This window comes from Antechinus flavipes, chromosome 3 (assembly GCF_016432865.1).
Source record: "Antechinus flavipes isolate AdamAnt ecotype Samford, QLD, Australia chromosome 3, AdamAnt_v2, whole genome shotgun sequence".
NCBI lineage: Eukaryota > Metazoa > Chordata > Mammalia > Dasyuromorphia > Dasyuridae > Antechinus > Antechinus flavipes.
This window is the reverse complement of record NC_067400.1, coordinates 497,489,279-497,511,206: the sequence shown is the minus strand read 5'-3', so window position 1 is coordinate 497,511,206 and position 21,928 is coordinate 497,489,279. Positions and strand designations below refer to the sequence as shown.

Here is a 21,928-nt window from a genome sequence, read left to right as displayed (position 1 = left end):
TGGCATTTTTGCCAGCTGTCTCTTTTGCCTGGAATGTTCTTCCTCCTTATCTCTCTGCATCTGGTTTTCCTGATTTCTGTAGAGTCTTATCTAAAATCTTATCTTTTAGAGAAAGCCTTTCCTGACCCTCCTGATGCTAGTCCCTTACTTCTATTGCTTATTTCCACTTTATCTTGCATATAGTTTATTTTATACAGTTGACTGGATATTGTCTTCATCATTAAATTCTGAGGACTGTTTTTTTCTATATCCCCAAATTATATAATGCCTACAGATAATAGGCAATTAATAAATATTGACTGACTGATCCCTCAAGAGAAGTCCCTAGCAGAACACCAGAAAAGTGTTCTTTGTTCTATTGTATTCAATGTTTTTACTAATACTTTGAATGAAGGCTTAGATGTCATATTTATCAAATCTACCCATATGGTAGATAAGTATAGAACTATATAAGCTCACTGAAAGTCAGTAATATGATACGACTATCAAAAAAACTAATTTGCTTTCAGATTTCATATATAGAAGGATAACATCCAGAAAGAGAGAGGGTGTAAATCTGTTCTGTGTCACCTTTTAATCTTGTGGTCAGGTCTATCTGGATACCACATTTTAGAAAGGACATGGATGAGTTAGAGATAATTAAGGGGAATATGACCAATATGGTGAAGAGCCGATTTCTTGCAATATGTCTGCTAATTAGAGGAAATGGAAATGTTTAAACAAAGAGAGGTCGTGATAACTTTCTTCAAGTATTTAAAGGATTGTAATCAGGAACAAATTTTTAATTTTTTTCCTTAGATCTGAAGAATGAAATTAGGGACAATGAGGAATTAGGTTTCTGCTCAAAATAATTACCTACCATTGGATATGTTCAAATAGAATCAGAATGCTGACTTCCCTGGAATGTTGCAGTCTTAAATTTGGTAGTGGTTACTTGAGCTCCTTTCAAATTCTAGGATTATAATATTTGGTGATTTTTTTCACCTCCTTGGACTTTATTTGTAAAATAAGAAAATTTGGTTTGTCTATAAGCTCCCATCTAGTGCAAAAATTCTCAGTGTAGTTTTATAAGTTCAAAGTAATATGGTCTAAGGAAAGAAACAAGCTGAATCTAAGAGAAACTAAGTACTTTGGCCAGGTGGGAAAAGAGACATAGTTTGTACAGCACAGGGTACCTGTAATTTGAAGACAGGCAGATGGTCTCTACTTAAAGGTCCCCCTACCAAAAAAAAGAAAAAAATGATTGGTTGGATTTCTAGTTATGGATATTCACTACCAACAGATGAAGGGAGGGAGAAGTATAGAGTTTTGTCTCTAACACCATAAAGAGGAGACTCTCTTTCTCTTAAAATTTTATATGATGGCAGCAAAAATGGCCATTTTCAAATTCAGCAAATTTTCTGTTTGAGTTACCCTTATAACTGCATCTAACAGGGTTTTTTTTTTTTTTTCTGCTATGTGTTACATCTCTCAGTACTTGTAAGAATAAACAGTTATAACTGTGAAGCTACTTTGAAAAAAGTTTGAAGTACTTTCTGCACATATAAGATATATTATTTTAGGCAACATGAAAAGAAAATCCTAAAATTATTGTGAGGGGGAATAAAAACAAGATATAAAAGAGTCTCTAGATTTCCCTTGAAACATATAGAAGCATGAAGCTCTTGGATTTGTAGGCCCTCAGATGCAAAGCACTATATCCTTCCTACTTGAGCATCTGTAGCATCATTACTATATTTATTAAATGTTTTTCATAAATCTTCCAAACCCAACTTCTGGAATCATCCTAAGTAGGGTTAACATTATGTTCATTATGTAACATTATGTTCAGAGGCAATATTGTTTAATGAATGACTAGGTCATTTCTGGTCACACTTTTAGGAAGATTAGGAATCAGTATCCAATGAAAATGACAAGTCATCAAGTATTTATTAAGAACTTATTGTGTGCCAAGTAGTATCCTAAGCTCTTGGAATGGCAGAAAGGATTCCTGCTTTCAAGAAGCTCATATTCTAATGGAGGTGACAATATACAAAAAATCTCATATTCTAATGGATGCAGCAACAAGATAGATGCAGATAAATTGGATATTTTTGGATTATATCCAATTTGTCACACACTGTGCTAAACACTACGTATACAAGAAATGAAAAGATAGTTCCTCTTGTCAAGGAGTGAGGCAACACACAAAAGGAGTCAGGAGAGCAAGGGGAGAGGGGGAGAGGACAACAGACTGTCTTTAGTGTGGGGGGGGGAGGAGGGATACATTTTATTTTATGGAATTAAAATCAGGCAGGGCAATAGATGTAAAGTTTAATGATCTGAGATTCTTAAGTTCTGCCCTCTATAAAGGAGGATTCGAAATTAGCTAATAGATTGGTTAGAGTGACAAATCTGGATTCAGGAAAACTCATTTTCCCGAATTTATATCGGACCTCAGAAATTTACTAGATGTGTGACCCTGGGCAAGTCACATATCCCTGTTTGCCTCAGTTATCTGTAAATTGAGCTGGATAAGGAAATGGCAATCTACTACAGTATCTTTGCCAAGAAAACCCCAAATGGGGCCATGAAGAATTGGATACCAAATAACAAGTAAACAACAACAAAGGCAGGGATCTAGAGGAATTTGATATTGCACCCTTGATCCCTCCAAACAGAGGGAAAGGGGCTAAAGGGAGCTAGACACTCAAGTCCTGAGTTAGTAGAGCTGCTGGTGAGTTAAGAAGTGATGAGTTTATCCTAGGAGGGACATCGTAGTCTATGGAGTTGAAACTGGGCAGGACAGCAGATTGAGAGTGTAGGAAATAATAAGATAACCAAAGTAGGAAGACCCTGGCATCAAAAGAAGCTGCAAAAGGCTTCCAATACAAGGTAAGATTTTAACTCAGACTTGAAAGAAGCCAGAGAAGACAAGAGATAGAGATAAGGAGAGGTAGAATTTCAAACACTGTGGATAGCCACTGAAAATTCATGATGATTGTTGTATATTTGAAAGGAATAGCAAGTGGTATGTACTAGATTTGCAGTTCCATATGTAATCAAATCTTTTTTTACCATATTATGTTATGGAAACATGTTTTATTCTATAAATAAAAAAAAAAGAAAATGCATAGAATAAGGACATAGAAAGGATTGTTTAAGGAATTACAAGGAAGTCAGTGTCACTAAATCATAGAGTAAAGAGAGTATGAGGTGGGGGAAGTAAAATGAATGAAGGCTGGGGCAGGAGAGAGGATATAAAGGGCTATAAAAGCCAAAAAGAATTTGTTATATTTTATTATGGAGATAATAGAAGGCCACTAGATTTAATTAAATAGAGTTTGATATAGTCAGATTTGTACTTTAGAAAGATCACTTTAATAACTGAGTAAAGGATGGAGAGACACTTGGGGCACATCTTATATCCCCAGAGCTTAACTAAGCTTTTTGTAGATATTACTCTTTTGATTCTCCATTTTTGTTTATGATAGTTTTATAGAGTACCTCACCTTCAAAAAAGATGCCTAAAATTATTGCTGAATTGAATTAATTTAATTCTAATATAATTTAGATTCTCATATTATACAATGATATCATATATATTATGTGGTTCACAAAGCATATATATATATATATATATATATATTGCATCCTTTGAGTGTCTCAGCCTCTCACAAAAAAAGCAACATAGTGTAATGATAGATCACTTGTCCCAGAGTCCTGAAGCCCTAGTTTCCAATCCTGCTTCAAGACACTTACTTGCTATATGACCCTGAACAAATACCAAGCTTCTGTTTTCTTATCTGTAAAATGAGGAAGATAGACTTACTGGCTTTTAAGTCCCTTTTATCTCTGAATCCACAATCATCTTATCCCTTGAAGAACACGGTAGATACCACTATTATCCATTTTAAAAATAAGAAAACCAAAGTTCAGGGAGAATGTCACTATGACTAAAAGTTACGAGCTATATAGAGGAACAATAGGACAATAAGTGAAGCCTTTGGCTCCTAAGCTAGAAATATCTATTTCTAAAGTTCCTCAGAGGTCTGGGAGCTATATTTAATACAATTTCAGGTGTTTTAAGCTATAGTTTTGAAAGACATTCTATGATCCTCTTTATTAATGATCAACTCTTGGCCCCATAGTGTTTTAGGTTTACTCTGCTTGCCAATAGCAGTTACTTTGCTGCCAAGGTTTTTATCCGTGTTGCTTGAACCTGAGCCATTTTAGTGGTGAACATGGGAAATACGTTGGCAGCTAATTTTCAGTGTTTGTTAGATCTTAAATATTTCCCTCTTCTCTCTACCACTCCTCCCCCTTTTCCCCCATTTCTTCTATCTGTATATGTACTGGAAACTGGTATTATCTTCTGTGGAGCTGGATTTTATATAAGGTAATTATGTCTTGGATCTAATCCAAGTAGATCTAGTTACTGAGGCACCAGAATCACCTCATTATAAAGCAATTTTGCCATGAGCATTCCCAGAGCATGGACCCCAAGCATTTTTCTTAAAAAAAAAAAATTACTCATGGATCTCAATAGAGTAGCTTGAGATAGCAGATACATCATAAATATTTCTTAAATAATTAAATGAATGTTGACAACATTATCACTAAACATTTATTATTTTTCCTCTTAATCATAACTAATGCTTTTGGACTATTCAAAATTTCCAAAGAAATAAAGACACAACTCAGCAAAGGTATAATTAGGGAAAAGAATTTTATTTTTGCCTCTTAGAATTATGATAAAACAATATGGAGAAAAATGAGTGTGGGGATGACAACTCCCTTTTAAAGCTTGTCAAAGGGAAGTCAGCTTTGAGAAATAAGGAATGTTTTTGTATAGAGGTTCTTTGAAAATAGTGTATCTGCAGCTACTTTACCCTAAATGAAGGTAAACTATGTGCTTTTAGCAATGAGGATTTTATAGTTCATTTATTCAAATACAGCCAAATCATTTAGGAAAAAAAAATGAACAAGCCATTTATGATGAGATTGAATTACATGCAGTATAGCTAAATCTCAGCTGTTTGGGACATTGGCTGCCTTTAGATATATCCAAAGACTCCAAGTCTAGATTGTGCATCTTGAGTATCAAATGATAGTGAAAGAAAATAATCTTGGGCATTTCTTGTAGGCTCCTGTGATTTAGCAGGTGCTCTTGCCACATTGAAGATGACACATTGTACATTTGTTAGCTTGTAGCAATAAGGAGATACACTCTCTTTCTCCTCTATAAGATGTTGGAAGGTAACTTGTGACAAATGCTACAACATGAAAATGGAAAAGAGCAAAGGATAGGAGAATAGAACTCAATCAAGTTCCACTGAACAATGATCACAGAATCCTCCTGACAACTAATGGCAAAACCTGATTCAACGAGCCTCTTTCACCATTCCTTAGAAAAAGAGGGCACAGTGAAAGGAGGGCTGGTTTGGATCAGGTTCTCAACTGTGTTATTTACTTATGGGAATCTTATATGGGAAATCACTAACTTTTTCTGGGCCTCAGCTTTTCATCTGTAAAATGGGGCAAGGGATTGACTATAGGTCCTCCAAAACCCTTTCTAGCTTTTAAGTTCATGATTCTATGAAACTTCTCACTTAGCTTTATAGCAGTTTTCAATTATAATTTCACAAATTTTCCTGAAAGAGGTGGTAAAAGAACTGTTGTCCAGTTATTTCAGTCATGTCCAACTCTGTGATGCCATTTGGAGTTTTCTTGGCAAAGATAATGGAAAGGTTTGCCATTTCCTTTTCTAAGTGAAGAAACTGAGGCAATCAGGGAACAATGACTTTCTCAGGGTCACACAGATAGTAAGTGTCAGAGGCCACATATGAACTCTGGAAGATGAGTCTACCTATAACTTCCCAAGTCTGAATTTCCCTTCTAAATCTATTAATTCTGATTGGAAGCAGTCTGTGAGATTTTCTTAGGAAAAATACTAGAGTGGTTTGTTATTTCCTTCTCCAGTGAATGAGGCAAACCAGGATCACCCGGTAAGTATCTGAGGCCAAATCTGAACTCTGGTCTTACTGACTCCAGGCCCAGAACTCGATCCATTTTGTCATCTAACTGCTAGGTATGCCTTTATTATTACATCCTCCTAAGTTATGTTCACAAGGAAAGCTGTAATTATTTTATTGAATTTGGTAGCAATTTTTATTTTTTGCATTTGGGGTTTGGGGAACTCTTGGGGGAAGAAGTTGGCTAGAGGAAGAGCTAACCCATTTTATCTTCAGAAGTTTCTTATTTGGTCCTCGGCTAATAGCTCACTGTTTATTTTCATGAATGTCTAAATTTCATGTAGTATAGTGTCCATGCTTTAAGAGCTGAATGTGAATTCACAAAATCTTCACCTCTCCCCTTCAATTCTGTGCTATATACTTTAGCAGGAGGGAATGAGATGATTGTCTTTAATCATGGGGTGGGGGAAGATGGGCGAGAATGTTAACTTATTTTTTATAATAGTTTTTTATTTTTCAAAATACATGCAAAGATAGTTTTCAACATTCACCCTTGCAAAACTTTGTGTTCCAAATTTTTCTCCCTCACTTGCCACCTCCTCCCTCCCGAGATAGCAAGCAATACAAAACAGGTTAAATATGTATAATTCTTCTAAACATATTTCCACATTTATTATGCTGCACAAGAAAAATCAGGTCAAAAAAGAAAAACAAGAAAGAAAAAACAAGCAAGCAAACAAGAATGTTGACTTAAAAAAAAAAAAAAACTATTGAGAAACACTTCAAATTACTTCCTATAATTTGGATAAAGATTATTTTCTTTCTTTTTCCTACATATCTCTTCCTTAAACAGTCAGTTTAATTATAATTTATGAAGAAATCTAGCTTTAATTGTTTTAATATTTAAAGTTATCAGAAATATCTTCTCATTTCTTTGCTAAAGCTTATGATCCATTCAAAATTCTCATGCTTTAAAATATTTAAAGATTTTTTTTTTTATAAAAGACCGTAAAACTGGTTGCCAATTTCAAGATATGAAGAATAAAGTTGATTTCATTATTATTTAATCAGTGTTATGATACCATATTTTTAGATGTATGGTCATAGATAAAACTATTATATGTATAAGGATACCATTTTAACAAAATGAATTTAATAGGAAATTGTAAAATATGATCCTCTGAGTTACATTTAAGTTATTGGCAAAGAATTGTCATCACATGATGATGATGATAATGATGATCATGCTCATGATCATGATAGTTAACATACAGTATTTTAAATTTTATAAAGCAGTTTACATGTATAATTTCATTTGTTATTCACAATAAGCCTCTAAGGTAGGTATTATTTTTAAGCCTCATTTTATAGATGAAAAGACTGAGGCTAAGTTCAATTAAGTGACTTGCCTTGGGACATATTATAAGTGTCTGAGTCAGAATTCTGACTCTTTTCTTCTTTACTCCAAAGCTAACATATATACAGCTTGATGTCTCCCATACATCTAGGAGCTGTGATTTTTGTCTTCAGAGACAGAAGGTGTTCCACCAAGGCAGCCAAGAAAATTCATTACTTAAGGGTAAATGCTCTGGTCATAAGATTTCCTGTAGGCAGGTGCTTAGATATCTGTTACTAAAGTCAGTGCTCAAAATCTTTCCAGTATGGGAGGACCTGGCAGGATTAATGCTTTATTTCCAAAATACAGGGTCTTCTCCATGCTACAATAAAGCATCAAAGAGAAAGAGAAAGTAATAATACCACTAAAATTCATTTTCTTCAATTTCAGATGATTGAGACTTCATATGATCCAGTCTTCATATGATTAAACTACTATTTACTAAATCTTTAAGATGTGGTTAAAAAAAAAAAAAATTAGACAGTTCCACTTGGTAAAGTTTAAGTGGCCTATGGAAAAAGATCATATAAGATTCGTGTCATTTTCAAAGGAGACTTAATATGATGGAGAAAATGGGGAAGTAGAGTTTGTAAGAATACTAAATTAATGTCTTCATTAGAATAGTAATATTAACAGACTATTTTCATTGTCTCCCCATATTCAGTTACACAACCCTTAAAACCCGTATTTTAAAAAGCTTTGTTTTAGAGCAGGATTTAGTTTGCTTTTCCTTGTGTCCCCAGCACTTAACACACCTGGCACAGCGTAGGACGTTAATAAATGCTAATTGACTGACTGATTTAATGTTCTTGTGTGTCCTCTCTTTACCTATTATATTTTCCTTAAGAATAGAGACCATATGATATATTCCTTTAATTTTTTCCCATAGGGTTATGCTTTCCCATAGTCATTTATGTAAATAAACTGGTAGATTGCTTATCTTCTCATGGAAATCCTGAATTCCTCTAGTTTCCTGATCAGGCAGCAGGGAAATACCATATTGTTGATTTTGTGGAAATAGTTGATAACCACCTTTGACATATGGAAGTGGTCACTTTCACTTATCCATAGATGCTGAAAAAGAGTTGTAGTACCTTCCCATAAAAGTCTTTATATCTTGAGAGAAATATACTTCATAAAGAGAGATATTTTTTGGTCAGATGTCATTTTGTGATCACAAACCTTTTCAAGTTAAGTCCTGGACAAAATAACGTAAAATATCCTCTCTTTCTACCCTTTGCTCTCCAATCCTCGAAACAAGTTCTTAAAATCAAAGACTTTATACTGGGAGGGATTTCAGGGAATATATAATTCAAAAACTGAGTCCCAGAGAGATTTAGGGCATTGTAAGCTCTTTAAGGACAGGGATAATTTTGTTTTTATCTTTGTACTCATAATTCTTATCACAGTGCCTGGCATATAGTAGGCACAAAGTAAATGCTTGTTGACTTAAATGCCATTTAATTAAATTAAAAGTCATTATATGACTTGACTAAGCTTTTATAATTAGATAAAGCAGAGACAGAAACAGAACACAGGGCCCTCAACTACTGTCCACTCCTTTTTTTTTTTTTTTTTTTTGTCAATGCCTCAATGGTTCCAGTGTTGTCTCCACAGTGATTATTGGATTTATTCTTTGTCCAATCTGGTCTCCAGCTGGCACTTCTTTATACAGTTGGATCCAGAAATTCATTGTTTAAGATATTAACAAAGAGGTATGAAGAGGTCACACTGTCCATAAGCAGCAATCTTCAGTTCTATGTGATACACTAACTGTTCCTTTGGCTGCCTGCCTGCCAATCTTGACTTTGTAAGGGACTTAGAGAAAATCTTTGAAAGGAAACTGATGATCTATTATGCAAGAATGAAAAATCTTTACTCTTATATGACTTAATTGAAAGAAGTTTCCAAAGATTGAATTGTATTGAAACATGATAAAGTAAATTAAGTACAGCCTTGACTTACTTATGTGGGTGTTTCTTTGCCTCTTAGGATAATTTCCAACCTCCAGCAGCCTCAGAGACCAACTGGGAGTCAGTCACAAGCTCCCTTTCAGTAAGTATTTCATTACTGGGCTTCAGGGTAAGAAAACTGATGGGATATCCAAGGTCAATTCTAGTACAATTTTAGCTGCAAGAAGTAATCCTGGTTTAACTAAAAACCAGTTGGAAGCAGGATGTATTCTCCCATGTCATTCCAGTTACATTAGATTGTGATCAAGGTCTTTTTTTTCTTTATTTAGAAATGTTTTTGAGAAATGCTAGCAGCTTTGTGATTGTCAATGGCAAAGTATTTGTCAGTTTCAAAGTAGAACCTGCCAACAAAAGAACTCTCCAAACATATCAAACTACAAAGTTATATGGTCCATGCTCCAATGGGAAATTTTGCAATAAGTCCTAGAAAAAACCAAGTAAAACTTTTAACCTTTATGTAACTATAATGTTTTTTTCTTATACTTAAATAAATCTAAATATTTATGGTAGATAATTTAATTGAAATTAACCTTTTTTTTTTCATTTGACAGAGAAATGGAACAAAACTTACCCTACAGTGTCATATTATAATATACTGCCCTGTTGTAATATGTATTATATTGCCTTTCTTATTTTTCAAATTTAGTAATATCTTATTCTTTCTCCTTTTTTGCCCAGTGCTAAAAGCAGAGATTTCTGCCTCCAAACAGCCTTATTTGTAATACTTGGAAGTAGTTCATTTTTAAAAAATAGAAAATCAAAAACTAGTGACTATAATAGGCAAAGCATGATGCTGGACATGTATCAAATTGATGAAAGATGACTTGGTGACACATAATCTTTCAAGGATCTTCCCCACCCCACTTTCAGCCACAGGAGTTTTAGAAAGATGTAGGCTGTAATTCTACATTTACTTGGGTCAACTCCTAGGCCAGTCACATAGAATCAGCACTTGAGTTCAATCTTTGATAATGAATTTGAGAAATGGTATTTTGCTATTCTGAAATATTTCATATCATGAATATAGAAAGATTAGTAGAGTTAGGCAGGAATTTAAGGTAGGTAGGATAAATTCATCAAGAAATCACAATAAGAGCACAGTAGCAGACTGCTAGAACTAGAGCTCAGTTGACAAGAGAATGGGTCAGCCCCTGAAGTGAATTTCTTAATTTCTCCACCAAAACTGAATGTGTACCCAGAAAAAATTTAGCAATAGGCAAGATAATGAGATCCAGATAAGTATACAATTTGCATTAGAGCTCTAATGGTATTATTAGCTGAATGACCTGGTAGGCTATTGAAAGATAGTATCATAAAATTGTCTGGTCAAGATTACTTGAAACAAAACAAGAGCCCAGTTATTAAAACTGGATGACAAAGTCAGAGTATGACCAATGGCAAAGTTGATTTGATGCTTAATTCCAAACCTATGAGCCCAGGAAATCAGATTACATTTCTTCCATTTAAAAAGTCCATCTTGGCCCAGAGTTTGAAATCGATCTGAAAATATAGACTATCATAAACTGATCCCAAACTACAGGTTCTGGCAGGGCTCCAAGGAGATGGAACAGGTTGACAATTATATAGACAAGAAACTAAATTTGATATACTAGAATTATTCTAAGTCCTGTAAATCTTACCACTGCATTCGAAATCAGATATAAGAACACAAGACAGAAGTTATGTAGTTCCCTATTTTAATTAGCCAATTATACTTCCTGAGGAACCAAGTGATGATAACATGATGATGATACATTCAAATATAGATCAAAGTGCTCAAAATCACTATTACCTGAGTCTTGTTAAAGCCTGGACTAAAGAATCAGCTAACACAAATCAGCAAATATCTCTTTACCCTCAGCTTTCTTGGATGACAAAATGATGGAAAGGTGGAAGTGACTTCAGGCACTGTCTAGTCCCACCAAAACCTTACAAAGTTATCTAGCCTCTGCTTGAAAACGTCTAAGAAGCAGCAATACATCACCTTTCCAGACATTTCATACCACTTTTGAACAGCTCTGAAAGTTCAGAAATTTTTGCCCTAACATTGAGTTAAATTTACCTGTTTTTGAGTCTACCCTTTGCACCTGGTTCTGTCCAATTAGTGCTCAATAAAATAAGGCTAGTCCTTCCTTTACATAATAGTCCATCAAATATTTGATGATAGTGATATGTCTCTCTCCCCAATCCAGTTTTCTAAAGGTCACAATGGAAATGCATATCTCATTTGAAGAAATTTAGAAAATATAAAAATGTAAATATTAATTAAAATATAAATGTGTACATGAGCATTCCTGCCTCTCCCTTTGTAGGATATGATCTTTCTCCCAGGTTATTGAAATTGTGTTTGAGGGAGGCAAGTTTTCATTTAATTTTAATTAATAATGTTCTTTATCTTTAATGATAGGAGCTATTTGTCCTTGGGGAGACTGTATTGGCTTGGCAGTTCCTTTGAGCACATTTGAAACTCAGTTGAGGATCCATGCTTTCCATTTCTCTGTAATGGATCATAAATTTTTACATAGCCATTGGAGCCATGGTTCATTTGCCTCTGGATTGGACAAGGGTTAGCGAAGGAAGCTTTTGGAAACTTAACAGGAATATATTTGGTACTAGAAATTCTCCTCTGTTTCAGGTGGCCAACATTATCTTGTCCTTTGGAGTCATTCCATATCTTTCTGAATATGTTTTAATGATGGTCATGATCATTAGGAAACCACAACACTGTTCCTTTAATTAGTTTCCCATGTGATTTTTTCACCCTTATCAAAAGAGCTGAAACCACTGATAATTAGCCTTGTGGGAAGAAAAATAAACTTCACTGAACAATAAGCTTTTGTAAGGTATTTATGCACTGACTCAAATAACACTTTCAGTAATTGAAGACCCACCAAAAGAGTTGCTCTTCTCTCCTCCCTGAGAAGGTTCAGTGGCAATACATAGGGGACTAAAGATGAGCAGAGTAGGACAAGTTGGTTTATCACCAGTACCCTCTGTGTTCATAGAGAAACAAAGATGCATGAGAATTTTGAATGAGCTTATAGTTAGTTAACTACCAAATTAGCCTTATGAAAGAAACATGCTAAGTAACTTGGTTATCTCCATCTGGATGACTGAATTCCTGTAATTGACTACAAGTTGAAAGGATAAGATGCTTTTCACTTTTTGAAAGACTTTCTTTTAACTTTAGATTTGCAAAAGACTAATTGCATGCATATCATGTGGTTTTATTTGATATTGGAGTGAGAAAGTGGCACTTGCCTTTTAGTGCAGCATGGCCAGGTATCAGTGGAATTCTGTGTGTATCCTTCCCATTTTGAACAACTATTTCCAAAAAATTACCCTTACTAAATGACTGTTGTGTTTCATAGGTGTGGCATTTTTTTTTCCTGAGTACACTGAGTTGTATGTCACTCTTAGGGGGTATCCTATCACTCTCCATCAGTGACCGATCCCACGCTCACAGCAGATGCTCTCGATCAGACAGTAGCTGGATTTGACACTGTGGAAGACCTGCTCAAGCACTTTAATCCAGAAACCTGGCAGGAAGATCTTGAAAATCTATATATGGATACCCCTCAATATCGAGGCAGGTCTTACTATGACAGGAAATCCAAAGGTAAGAAACAATTATTTGGGAGTTCTTTAGCAGGATTATTTGCTTAATAAACAATTGATTATTTTAATGACTATAGACTATAAGGTTCATTAATATACTTACATTATCTCAAATTAGCTGATGAGTATCTGCCTGGTTGAATGATCAGACTTTCGAAATTTAAAGTGGAGTTTTTGTCTTTAGTCTGAACAATTTTGCTTGTGTGAGGACAAGTTAGTATTCCCAGAAAAGACCAAAATCAACTCTAGATTGATCATAAATCCACAAATTTTAAAGAATATCAAGAAATTATTTATTCCAACCTCCTCCTTTCAAGCAGGCAAAGTGTTGTTCCTTTTTTTTTTTTTTACAGATTAGTCAGACTAACAGATATTTGGTAAGGATCTACTATGAGCCTGGCACTGAGCTAAGTGCTAAGGAAAAAAATTAAAAATGAAATAATACTTGCTTTCAAAGAGTTAACATTATAAAATGGGTGTGTAACATGTTCACATATATAAATATAGAGAAAATATATACAAAATGAATATAAGGTAATTTGGAGAGAGTTGGGCATTTGGGGAAGCCTTCATGTAGAACTGGTGCTTGAGCTGTCTTAAAGGAAGTCAGAAATTCCAAAAGGTGAAGGTGAGAAGGAAGAGTACTCCAAACATGAGGCATGGCCAATGCAAAGGTATGGAGTCAAGAGACAGCATGTCCAGGAGAAGCAAATGAGGAAAGGGAAATAAAGAGAGGCCAAACATGAAGCACAAGCATTTATTGAAGACAAACATTCTGTCTATTATTCAATGAGTCACCTCTCTTTTCTATACCCAGTTACATTATACAACCTTATGTGCCTTCCTTTAGACAGAAATATAACTAGATTCTAGACTTTGGAAAAAGCGATGAAGAGTTAGCCAGTAATAATATGAGTATATTAGTGTTGATGGATATACATTTTAAAAACAAATATGTAAATTTTTTTGCATGACAACTGCACCCCACGATGTTGTCTGCTTTCATGATAGATCCAAGAATAGATTCTCTTCCACATCTCATTTTTATCCATGTTATTCCCCATAACACAAAACCTTTTCTATATTTCCCCAGCATAAAATATCCAGTTTTTAAAATTCAGATAATTATATGTGAAACTTTATCTCTGATAGTTTAATTATAAAGATAATAAGTATGAGCATGAGTACAGCTTTCTCATTTTATAGATGAGAAAACTGAGGTCAGTTGAAAGCTCAGAAAATTGAATTCAGAGCCAAAAATGACCTTAGGATACGTATCTAATCCAAATCCTTCATTTTATAGATTAGGTCTTCCTGAGCCACACCAATAGTTAGCAACAGGATTAAGGTTTGAAGTTAGATCTCTTAACTCCAAACTCAGTGTTCTTCTATCATTATGCTGCCTTTTTCATATTGATGAGAAAACACTGCATGAGCAGCACCCATGGAATAAATAAAGGATTCCAAGGTTATGTTTTTTGTTTTATTTTTTTTTAATTTTCTGGTATGAAGAAGGTTTTTTTATCCAAAGTTTTCTGTAAAAGGAATGTAATTGAGACTAGCTGACATGTATAGCAATTCAATAATTCAAAAACATATTAAGCACTAGTATATACAGAAGCCTATGTTAAGTATCAGAAGAGATAGGAAGTTTGCAAAAGAAGTCCTTATGGAGCTTATATAACAAAAATCAACAACACTTATCAAATAATTAGTAAATTATCACATTTAAGGTACACGTCCAAATGCTGAAAATGTCATAAAAGAGTTTTGGCCTTTAAGGACCTTGCATTCTAATGGAGAAGACAATATGTTCACCTATACCTATGTAAAGAAGATAGAAAAGGAATATAAAGAAGTTTGAAGAGCTGAGGGAAAGCAGCTGAGGGAAACAGGAAATAATTTGTGAAGAAGATGGGCTCTGTGACTGAGTCCAGGGATTTCAAGGAATGAAACTGAGGAGGGAGTTCCTCCTAGAAATGGAGCAATGTGAGTGCAAAGGGATGAAAGTGGGAGTTAGAGCTTCTCATGTGTGGGATAGCTTAGAACAAAGTGGGTAAATTACAGTGTGCATAAGGGTATCAAGTGTAAAGAGACTTGAAAGGTTGGAAGAGGTCGGGCAGAGAAGAGATTAAATTTCAAACCGAGAAAGGAGTTTATTTTTGATCCCAGTAGGGAGCCACTCAAGTTTTTTGAAAAGAGTCATGGTCACACAAAGAGAGTGTTTAGATAAAAAAAAAATTGATTCCTGTTATATGCAGGATTTTTTTTCTTTTTTTGATCCAACCTTGTGATTTTATTAGAGTGGGGAAATTTTGTATACTCTATACTTCACTTTGGCAATTTAGAAAGTCATTTAGGAGCACTGAGATTAAATAACTTGCCTAAGGTCATGTAGTTAACAAGTGTCTGAGGTAGAACCTGAAACAGAATCAGGTATTCCTGATTCCAAAGCTAGCCCTTTGCCAACTGTGTCATACTTCCTCTCTCGCCTTCGTAAGAACATAAGATTATCCTCAGGTAACAGAGTGATAATTCTGGTCATTTGGGGGCCTAAATATAATTATTCACTTCAAGTTCTTCCTGAGTTTACTACTTGTATTTAGAGACTGAGGGGAAAAAAGGAGAACACAGCTAATTGGTAGTATGAAGAAATCCAGCAGCCCAAAGCTGTGAAAGGGCTCATGTCAGAAAATAATGCAGATACCCAAAGCTGTGATCTGATGGAGTAAAATCAAACTGAATCACCATTAGGGAATACTCACAAAGAAGCTCGGATGGTCAGTCAATAAACATTTATTAAGTGCCAATTATGCCTCAGGCACTATGCTGGATATAAAAAGAAGTAAAAGGCAATTCTTACTTTCAAAGGAGCTCACAATCTAATAGGGGAGACATGCAAACAAATAAAAATGTACATGATGTGATGTAAGATTAAAAAAGTAAGAGAAGGCTAGGTTATGAAGGCTACTGAATACCAAATAGAGGATTTTATATTTGACCCTAAAAGTGATAGGAAGCTACTAGAGATTACTGAGATGATATGTGCTTTATTGTTATTTATTATTATTATTATTTATGCTTTAGGAAAATAGGTTTGGCAGATAAATAGAAAATGGATTGGAGTAAGGAGGTACTTGAGGAAGGTAGACCAAACAGTAGGCTGTTGAAATAGTACAGACGTGATATGATGGGGACCTGAACTAGAGTTGTGGAAGTGTCAAAGAAGAAAAGGGGACATATTTAAGAAATGTTGCAAAGGTGAAATTGACAGACTTTGGTAATAGATTGATATGGATGATGAGAGATAATCAGAACCTGAGGATGACATCTAAATTGTAAGCCTGAGAAACTGAGAGGATGATATTGATCTTAATGGTAATATGAAAGGTAGGTGGGGAAGAGGAATTAAAGAGGAAAATGATGTTTATGACTTTTATTTAGATATTTAATGGATGCCAGGTCATGATGTCTAAAAGGAAGTTGAAGTTAAGAGGTTGAAGTTCAGCAGAAAGCTTGGGGCTGGTAAATTTAAGAATCATTACCATAGAGATAATAATTAAATCCATAGGAGCTAATGAGATTAAAAAGTAAAATAATATATAAGGAGAAGAGAGGAGAGCCCTGGACAAAACCTTGTGAGACAGGACACCTGGGGTTACAGAGTGTGACCCGGATGAGAATGTAGGAAAGGAGACTTAGAAGGAACACTTCAGGTAGAAGAATCAAGAGAAGAAATCATTAAGAAGAAGGTGCTCAGAGGCAGAGCCAAGATGGTGAGAGTATCTCCATTTGAGTTTCTCCAAGCTTTCCTCAAACCAACAGCAGAGTAAGCCTCTGAACTGGTTTTGGAGTGCCAGAACCCACAAATATTTGTAGTACAAATTTCCAGAAGATACTTTGGAAGAACTTGAGAAAAGGTCTGTTTAATCGGATAGGAAGCGAGAGGCTGCTGAGCCCAGAACAAGGAGCTAGGGTGGAGACCCAGGTTATTATGGCATTCACACACCACAAGGAAATCTATTGTGAGGATCTTTGGCTACTCTGTCCTGGTTACAAGCCAGAGATTTGCTGTAAGTCACTCAAAGCAAATACGAAAGTTAGATTATGAGTCCCTGAACACCAGAACGTGAGACTTGGGCATGCCTACCCAACTCTAGAAGTCAATCAGAAACAACATCCCCAGAGCAAACTAAAACATCCCTTTGCCTTAAAAGCAGACTTCAATCCTTTAAAAAATGAGCAAAAAAGCAAAAAGAATTCTGACCAAAGATAGCTTTTATGGAGAGAAGAAAGAACAGACCATTAAATCCTGATGTTCCTAAAGGCAAATCAGCTCCAGATGAGGCCCCAAAGGGTGATATGAGTTGGTCCCCACTTCACAAGGCTCTCTTGGAAGAATTCAAAAAGGATCTTAAAAGAGAGTTAGAAGAAAAAAATGGGGAAAAGAAATGAGATCTTTGCAAGAGAGTTTGGAAAAGGAAAAACAAATTATCTGAAGAAAACTCCTTAAAAAATAGATATGATGAAATGGGAAAAGGATATAACTCCCTACAAAATAGATTTGACAAAATGGAAAAGGCAAATATTTCTTACAAAATAGATTTGATGAAATGGAAAAAGCATATAATTCCTTATGAAAAATATATGAAAAAGAAACCAAATCATTGAAAAACAGAATTTGTGAAATGGAAAAAAATGCAATGAACAAAACAACTCATTTAAAAATTCAATTGGCCAAATAAAAAGAAGATAAAGCTAACTGAAGAAAATAATTCACTAAAAATTAGAATTCAACAAATGGAAGTGAATGACTCAGTGAGACTTCAAGAATCAGTCAAAGAAAAACAAAAAATGAAAAAATAGAAGACAATATAAAATACCTCATTGGAAAACCATTTGACCTAGAAAATAGATCTAGGAGAGACAATCTAAGGATTATTTGGACTTCCTGAAAACCATGATGAAAAAAAGAGCCTAGACATCATCTTTCAGGAAATCATCAAGGAAAACTTCCCTGATGTCATAGAACCAGAAGGCAAAATAACCATTGAAAGAATTCACTGGTCACCTCCTGAAAGAAACCCCCAAAATTCCAAGAAATATCATAGCTAAATATATAAATTATCAAATCAAGGCAAAAATATTGCAAGCAGCCAGAAAGAAACAATTCAGATATCAAGGAGCTACCATCAGAATTACCCAGGACCAAGCAGCCTCCACATTAAAGGATCACAGGGCCTGGAATCTGATACTCCAAAAGACAAAGAAACTTGGATTGCAATCAAGAATAAACTATCCATCTAAATTGAGCAATATCTTTCAGGAAGAAGATGGATATTCAGTGATACAGGTGAATTTAATTTATTTCTGATGAAAACACCAGAGCTGAACAAAAATTGATCTCCAAATACAGAACTCAAGAGAAACATAAAAAAGATAAAAAGGAAAGAACTTTTGAGAATTGTATCTATGTTATGAGTATATTTAGAGAGTGCAGGTAGAATTTTATTTTATTGTGATAATATGAAAAAAAGAAACTAGAGGTGGAAAGGGAACTGTACTGAAAAATGGGAAATGGAGATAAAATGAGGGAAATAATATCTCATGATAAGACAAAGAAGACCTATTATAAGAGAGGAGAAAAAGTGGGTGGAGGAACGAACATTGTGTGAATCTTACTCTCATCAGATTTTGCTCAAAGAGAGAATATGAAACATACTTGGTTTCATAGAAAAACTTGTCTCACTTTATAGGGACGTGGGAAGGGAAAGGGGAAAGGAAAGGGAGAGGCTAATAGAAAATAAATTGTAGAGGAAAGATATAAGAAAGGGGGAGAAGCTGTAAAGAAGGAGAACTGTTTGAGGGAGATGATGATCAAAAGCAAAATACTGGGGAGGAGGGAAAGAGGGAAAGAAAATAGAAAAACATAACTTGGGTAAATAAGATGGCAGGAATACAAGATTAGTCATTTTAACTGTGAATGTGAATGGGATGAACTCCCCCATAAAATTGGAAGCAGATAGCAGACTAGATTAAAAGCCAGAATCCTGCAATATGTTGTTTATAAGAAACATATTTAAAGCAGAGTGATACATACAGAGTAAAGGTAAAAGGCTGAAGCAGAATCTTTTGTACTTCAAGTGAAGGAAAAAAATAAAAAAGCAGGGGTGATGATCCTGATCTCAGATTAAACAAAAACAAAGATAGATCTAATTAAAAGAAATAAGGAAGGAAATTATATCTTGCTAAAGGGTACCATAGATAATAAAGTGATATCAATACTAAACATATATGCTCTCCCATGGTGGAGCATCCAAATTCCTGAAGGAGAAGTTAAGAGCTGCAAGAAGAAATACAATGAAACTATACTAGCTGGAGATCTCACCCTTCCTCTATCAGAACTAGATAAATCAAACCACAAAATAAATAAGAAAGAAGTTAAGGAGGTAAATAGAATTTTAGAAAATTTAGGCATGATAGCTCTTTAGAGAAAATTGAACGGAGACAGAAAGGAGTATACTTTTTTCTTGGTGATTCATGGAACCTATATAAAAATTGACCCTGTATTAGGGCATAAAAACCTAAAAATCAAATGCAGAAAGGCAGAAATAGTATATGTATTTTTTCAGATCATGATACAATAAAAATTACATGCAATAAAAGGTCAAGGGAAAATAGACCAAAAATTAATTGGAAATTAAATAATCTAATCCTAAAGAATGAATGGGTGAAACAACAAATCATAAACACAATTAATAATTTCATCTAAGTGAATGACAATAACAAGACAAAATACCAAAATTTGTGGGATGTGCTAAAGTGATTATTAGAGGAAATTTTATATCTCTAGGTGCTTACTTGCATAAAATAGAGAAAAAAAAGATCAGTGATCTTTTTGGCTTGGGCTTACAACTAAAAAAGCTAGAAAAAGAAGAAATTTTAAAATTCCAATTAAATAACCAAATTTGAACTTATGAAAATAAAAGGGGAGGTTAATAAAATTGAAAGTAAGAAAACTATTGAATTAATAATAAAACTAAGGATTGGTTTCATGAAAAAAGTAACAAAATAACTAAACCTTTAGTTAATTTGATTAGAAAAAGGAAAGAAGAAAATCAAATTGTCAGTTTCAAAAATGACTCCTATTTATTACTCTAATTTCCTCTTCATTGGTGGAAAGTTCTCCTTTTCCACCAATGAAGAGGAAATTAGAGTAATAAATAGGAGCTATTTTGCCCAACTTTATCTCAATGCATTTGATAATCGAAGTGAAATGAAGGACTACCTATAAAAATATAGATTGTCCAGATTAACAGAAGAGGAAATATATTATTTAAATAGTCCCATTTTAGAAAAAGAAATGGAACAAGCTATTAATCAACTCCCTAAGAAAAAATCTCCAGGACCAGATGGACTTATACACAAATTCTACCAAACATTTAAAGAATAATTAACTCCAATACTATGCAAAGTATTTTTAAAAATAGAGAAAGAAGGACTTCTACCAAATTCTTTTTATGACACAGATATGGTACTAATACCTAAACCAAGTAGGACGAAAACAGAGAACGGAAATTATAGAACAATTTCCTTAATGAATATTAGCATAAAAATCTTAAATAAAATATTAGCAAAGACATTACAGAAAGTCACCCCCAGGATAATACACCATGACCAAGTAGGATTTATACCAGGAATGCAAGGCTGGTTCAATATTAGGAAAAGTATTAGCATAATTAACTATATCAATAACCAAACTAACAAAATTATATGATTATTTCAATAGATGCCAAAAAAGCATTTGATAAAATGCTTATCCCCCATTCCTATTAAAAACACTATAGAGTATAGGAATAAATGGACTTTTCCTTAAAATGATCACTAGCATCTATTTAAAACCTTCAGCAAGCATCTCATGTAATGGCGACAAACTAGAACCCTTCCCAATAAGATGAGAGGTGAAACAGGTCGCTCAATGTCACCATTACTATTCAATATTATATTAGAAGAGATTAAAGGAATTAGAATAGGTAATGAGGAAACCAAATTATCACTCTTTGCAGATGGTATGATGGTATATTTAAAGAACCCTAAAGAATCAACTAAAAAAAACAACTAGAAACAATTCACAACATTAGAAAAGTTGCAGAATACAAAATAAATCCATATAAATCATCAGCATTTTTATAAATCACCAACAAATCTAGCAGTAGGAGATACAAAGAGAAATTTCATTTAAAATAACTGTTGATAATATAAAATATTTGGGAGTCTTTCTGCCAAGTCAAAGTCAGGAATTGTGTGAACACAAACAACTACAAAGCACTTTCCACACAAATAAAGTCAGCTCTAATCAACTGGAAAAATATCAAGTGCTCATGGGTAGGCCAAACGAATATAATAAAAATGACAATACTACCTAAATTAATCTACTTATTTAGTTTTATACCAAATCAAACTCTCAAGAAATTATTTTACAGATCTAGAAAAAATAATAAGAAAGTTCATCTGGAAGAAGAAAAAGGTCAAAAATTTCAAGGGAATTAATGAAAAAAATGCCAATGAAGATGGACCAGCTGTGCCAGACCTAAAACTATATTACAAAGCAGTGGTCATCAAAATCATTTGGTACTGGCTAAGAAATAGAATAGTTAATCAGTGGAATAGGTTAGGACAAAATAGTAAATGACTATAGTAATCTAGTATCTGACAAACCCACAAACCTCAGCTTTTGGGATAAAAACTCATTATTTGACAAAAATTCCTGGGAAAATTGGAAACTAGTATGGCAGAAACTAAGCATTGATCCACACCTAACACCCTATACCAAAATAATGTTGAAATGGGTTCATGATTTAGACATAGTGGTATTATAAACAAATTAGAACAACATAGGCGAGTTTACCTCTCAGATCTGTAGAGAAGGAAGGAATTAATGACCAAAGAAGAACTGGAGATCATTATTGAATAACAAATAGATAATT

The 21,928-nt window shown here is 34.1% G+C and overlaps 1 protein-coding gene across 2 annotated transcripts in view; it reads left to right on the top strand.

Annotated features, from left to right (window-relative positions):
- The window catches only part of PDGFD (platelet derived growth factor D), a 309,965-nt gene that overhangs the window by 247,284 nt on the left and 40,753 nt on the right, over positions 1-21,928 (top strand). For both annotated transcript variants that reach the window (XM_051986892.1, XM_051986891.1), the window contains exons 4-5: positions 9,343-9,405; positions 12,744-12,942. In XM_051986892.1, coding sequence (XP_051842852.1) covers positions 9,343-9,405; positions 12,744-12,942 — 262 coding nt within the window. The remainder of the gene's footprint in view (positions 1-9,342; positions 9,406-12,743; positions 12,943-21,928) is intronic.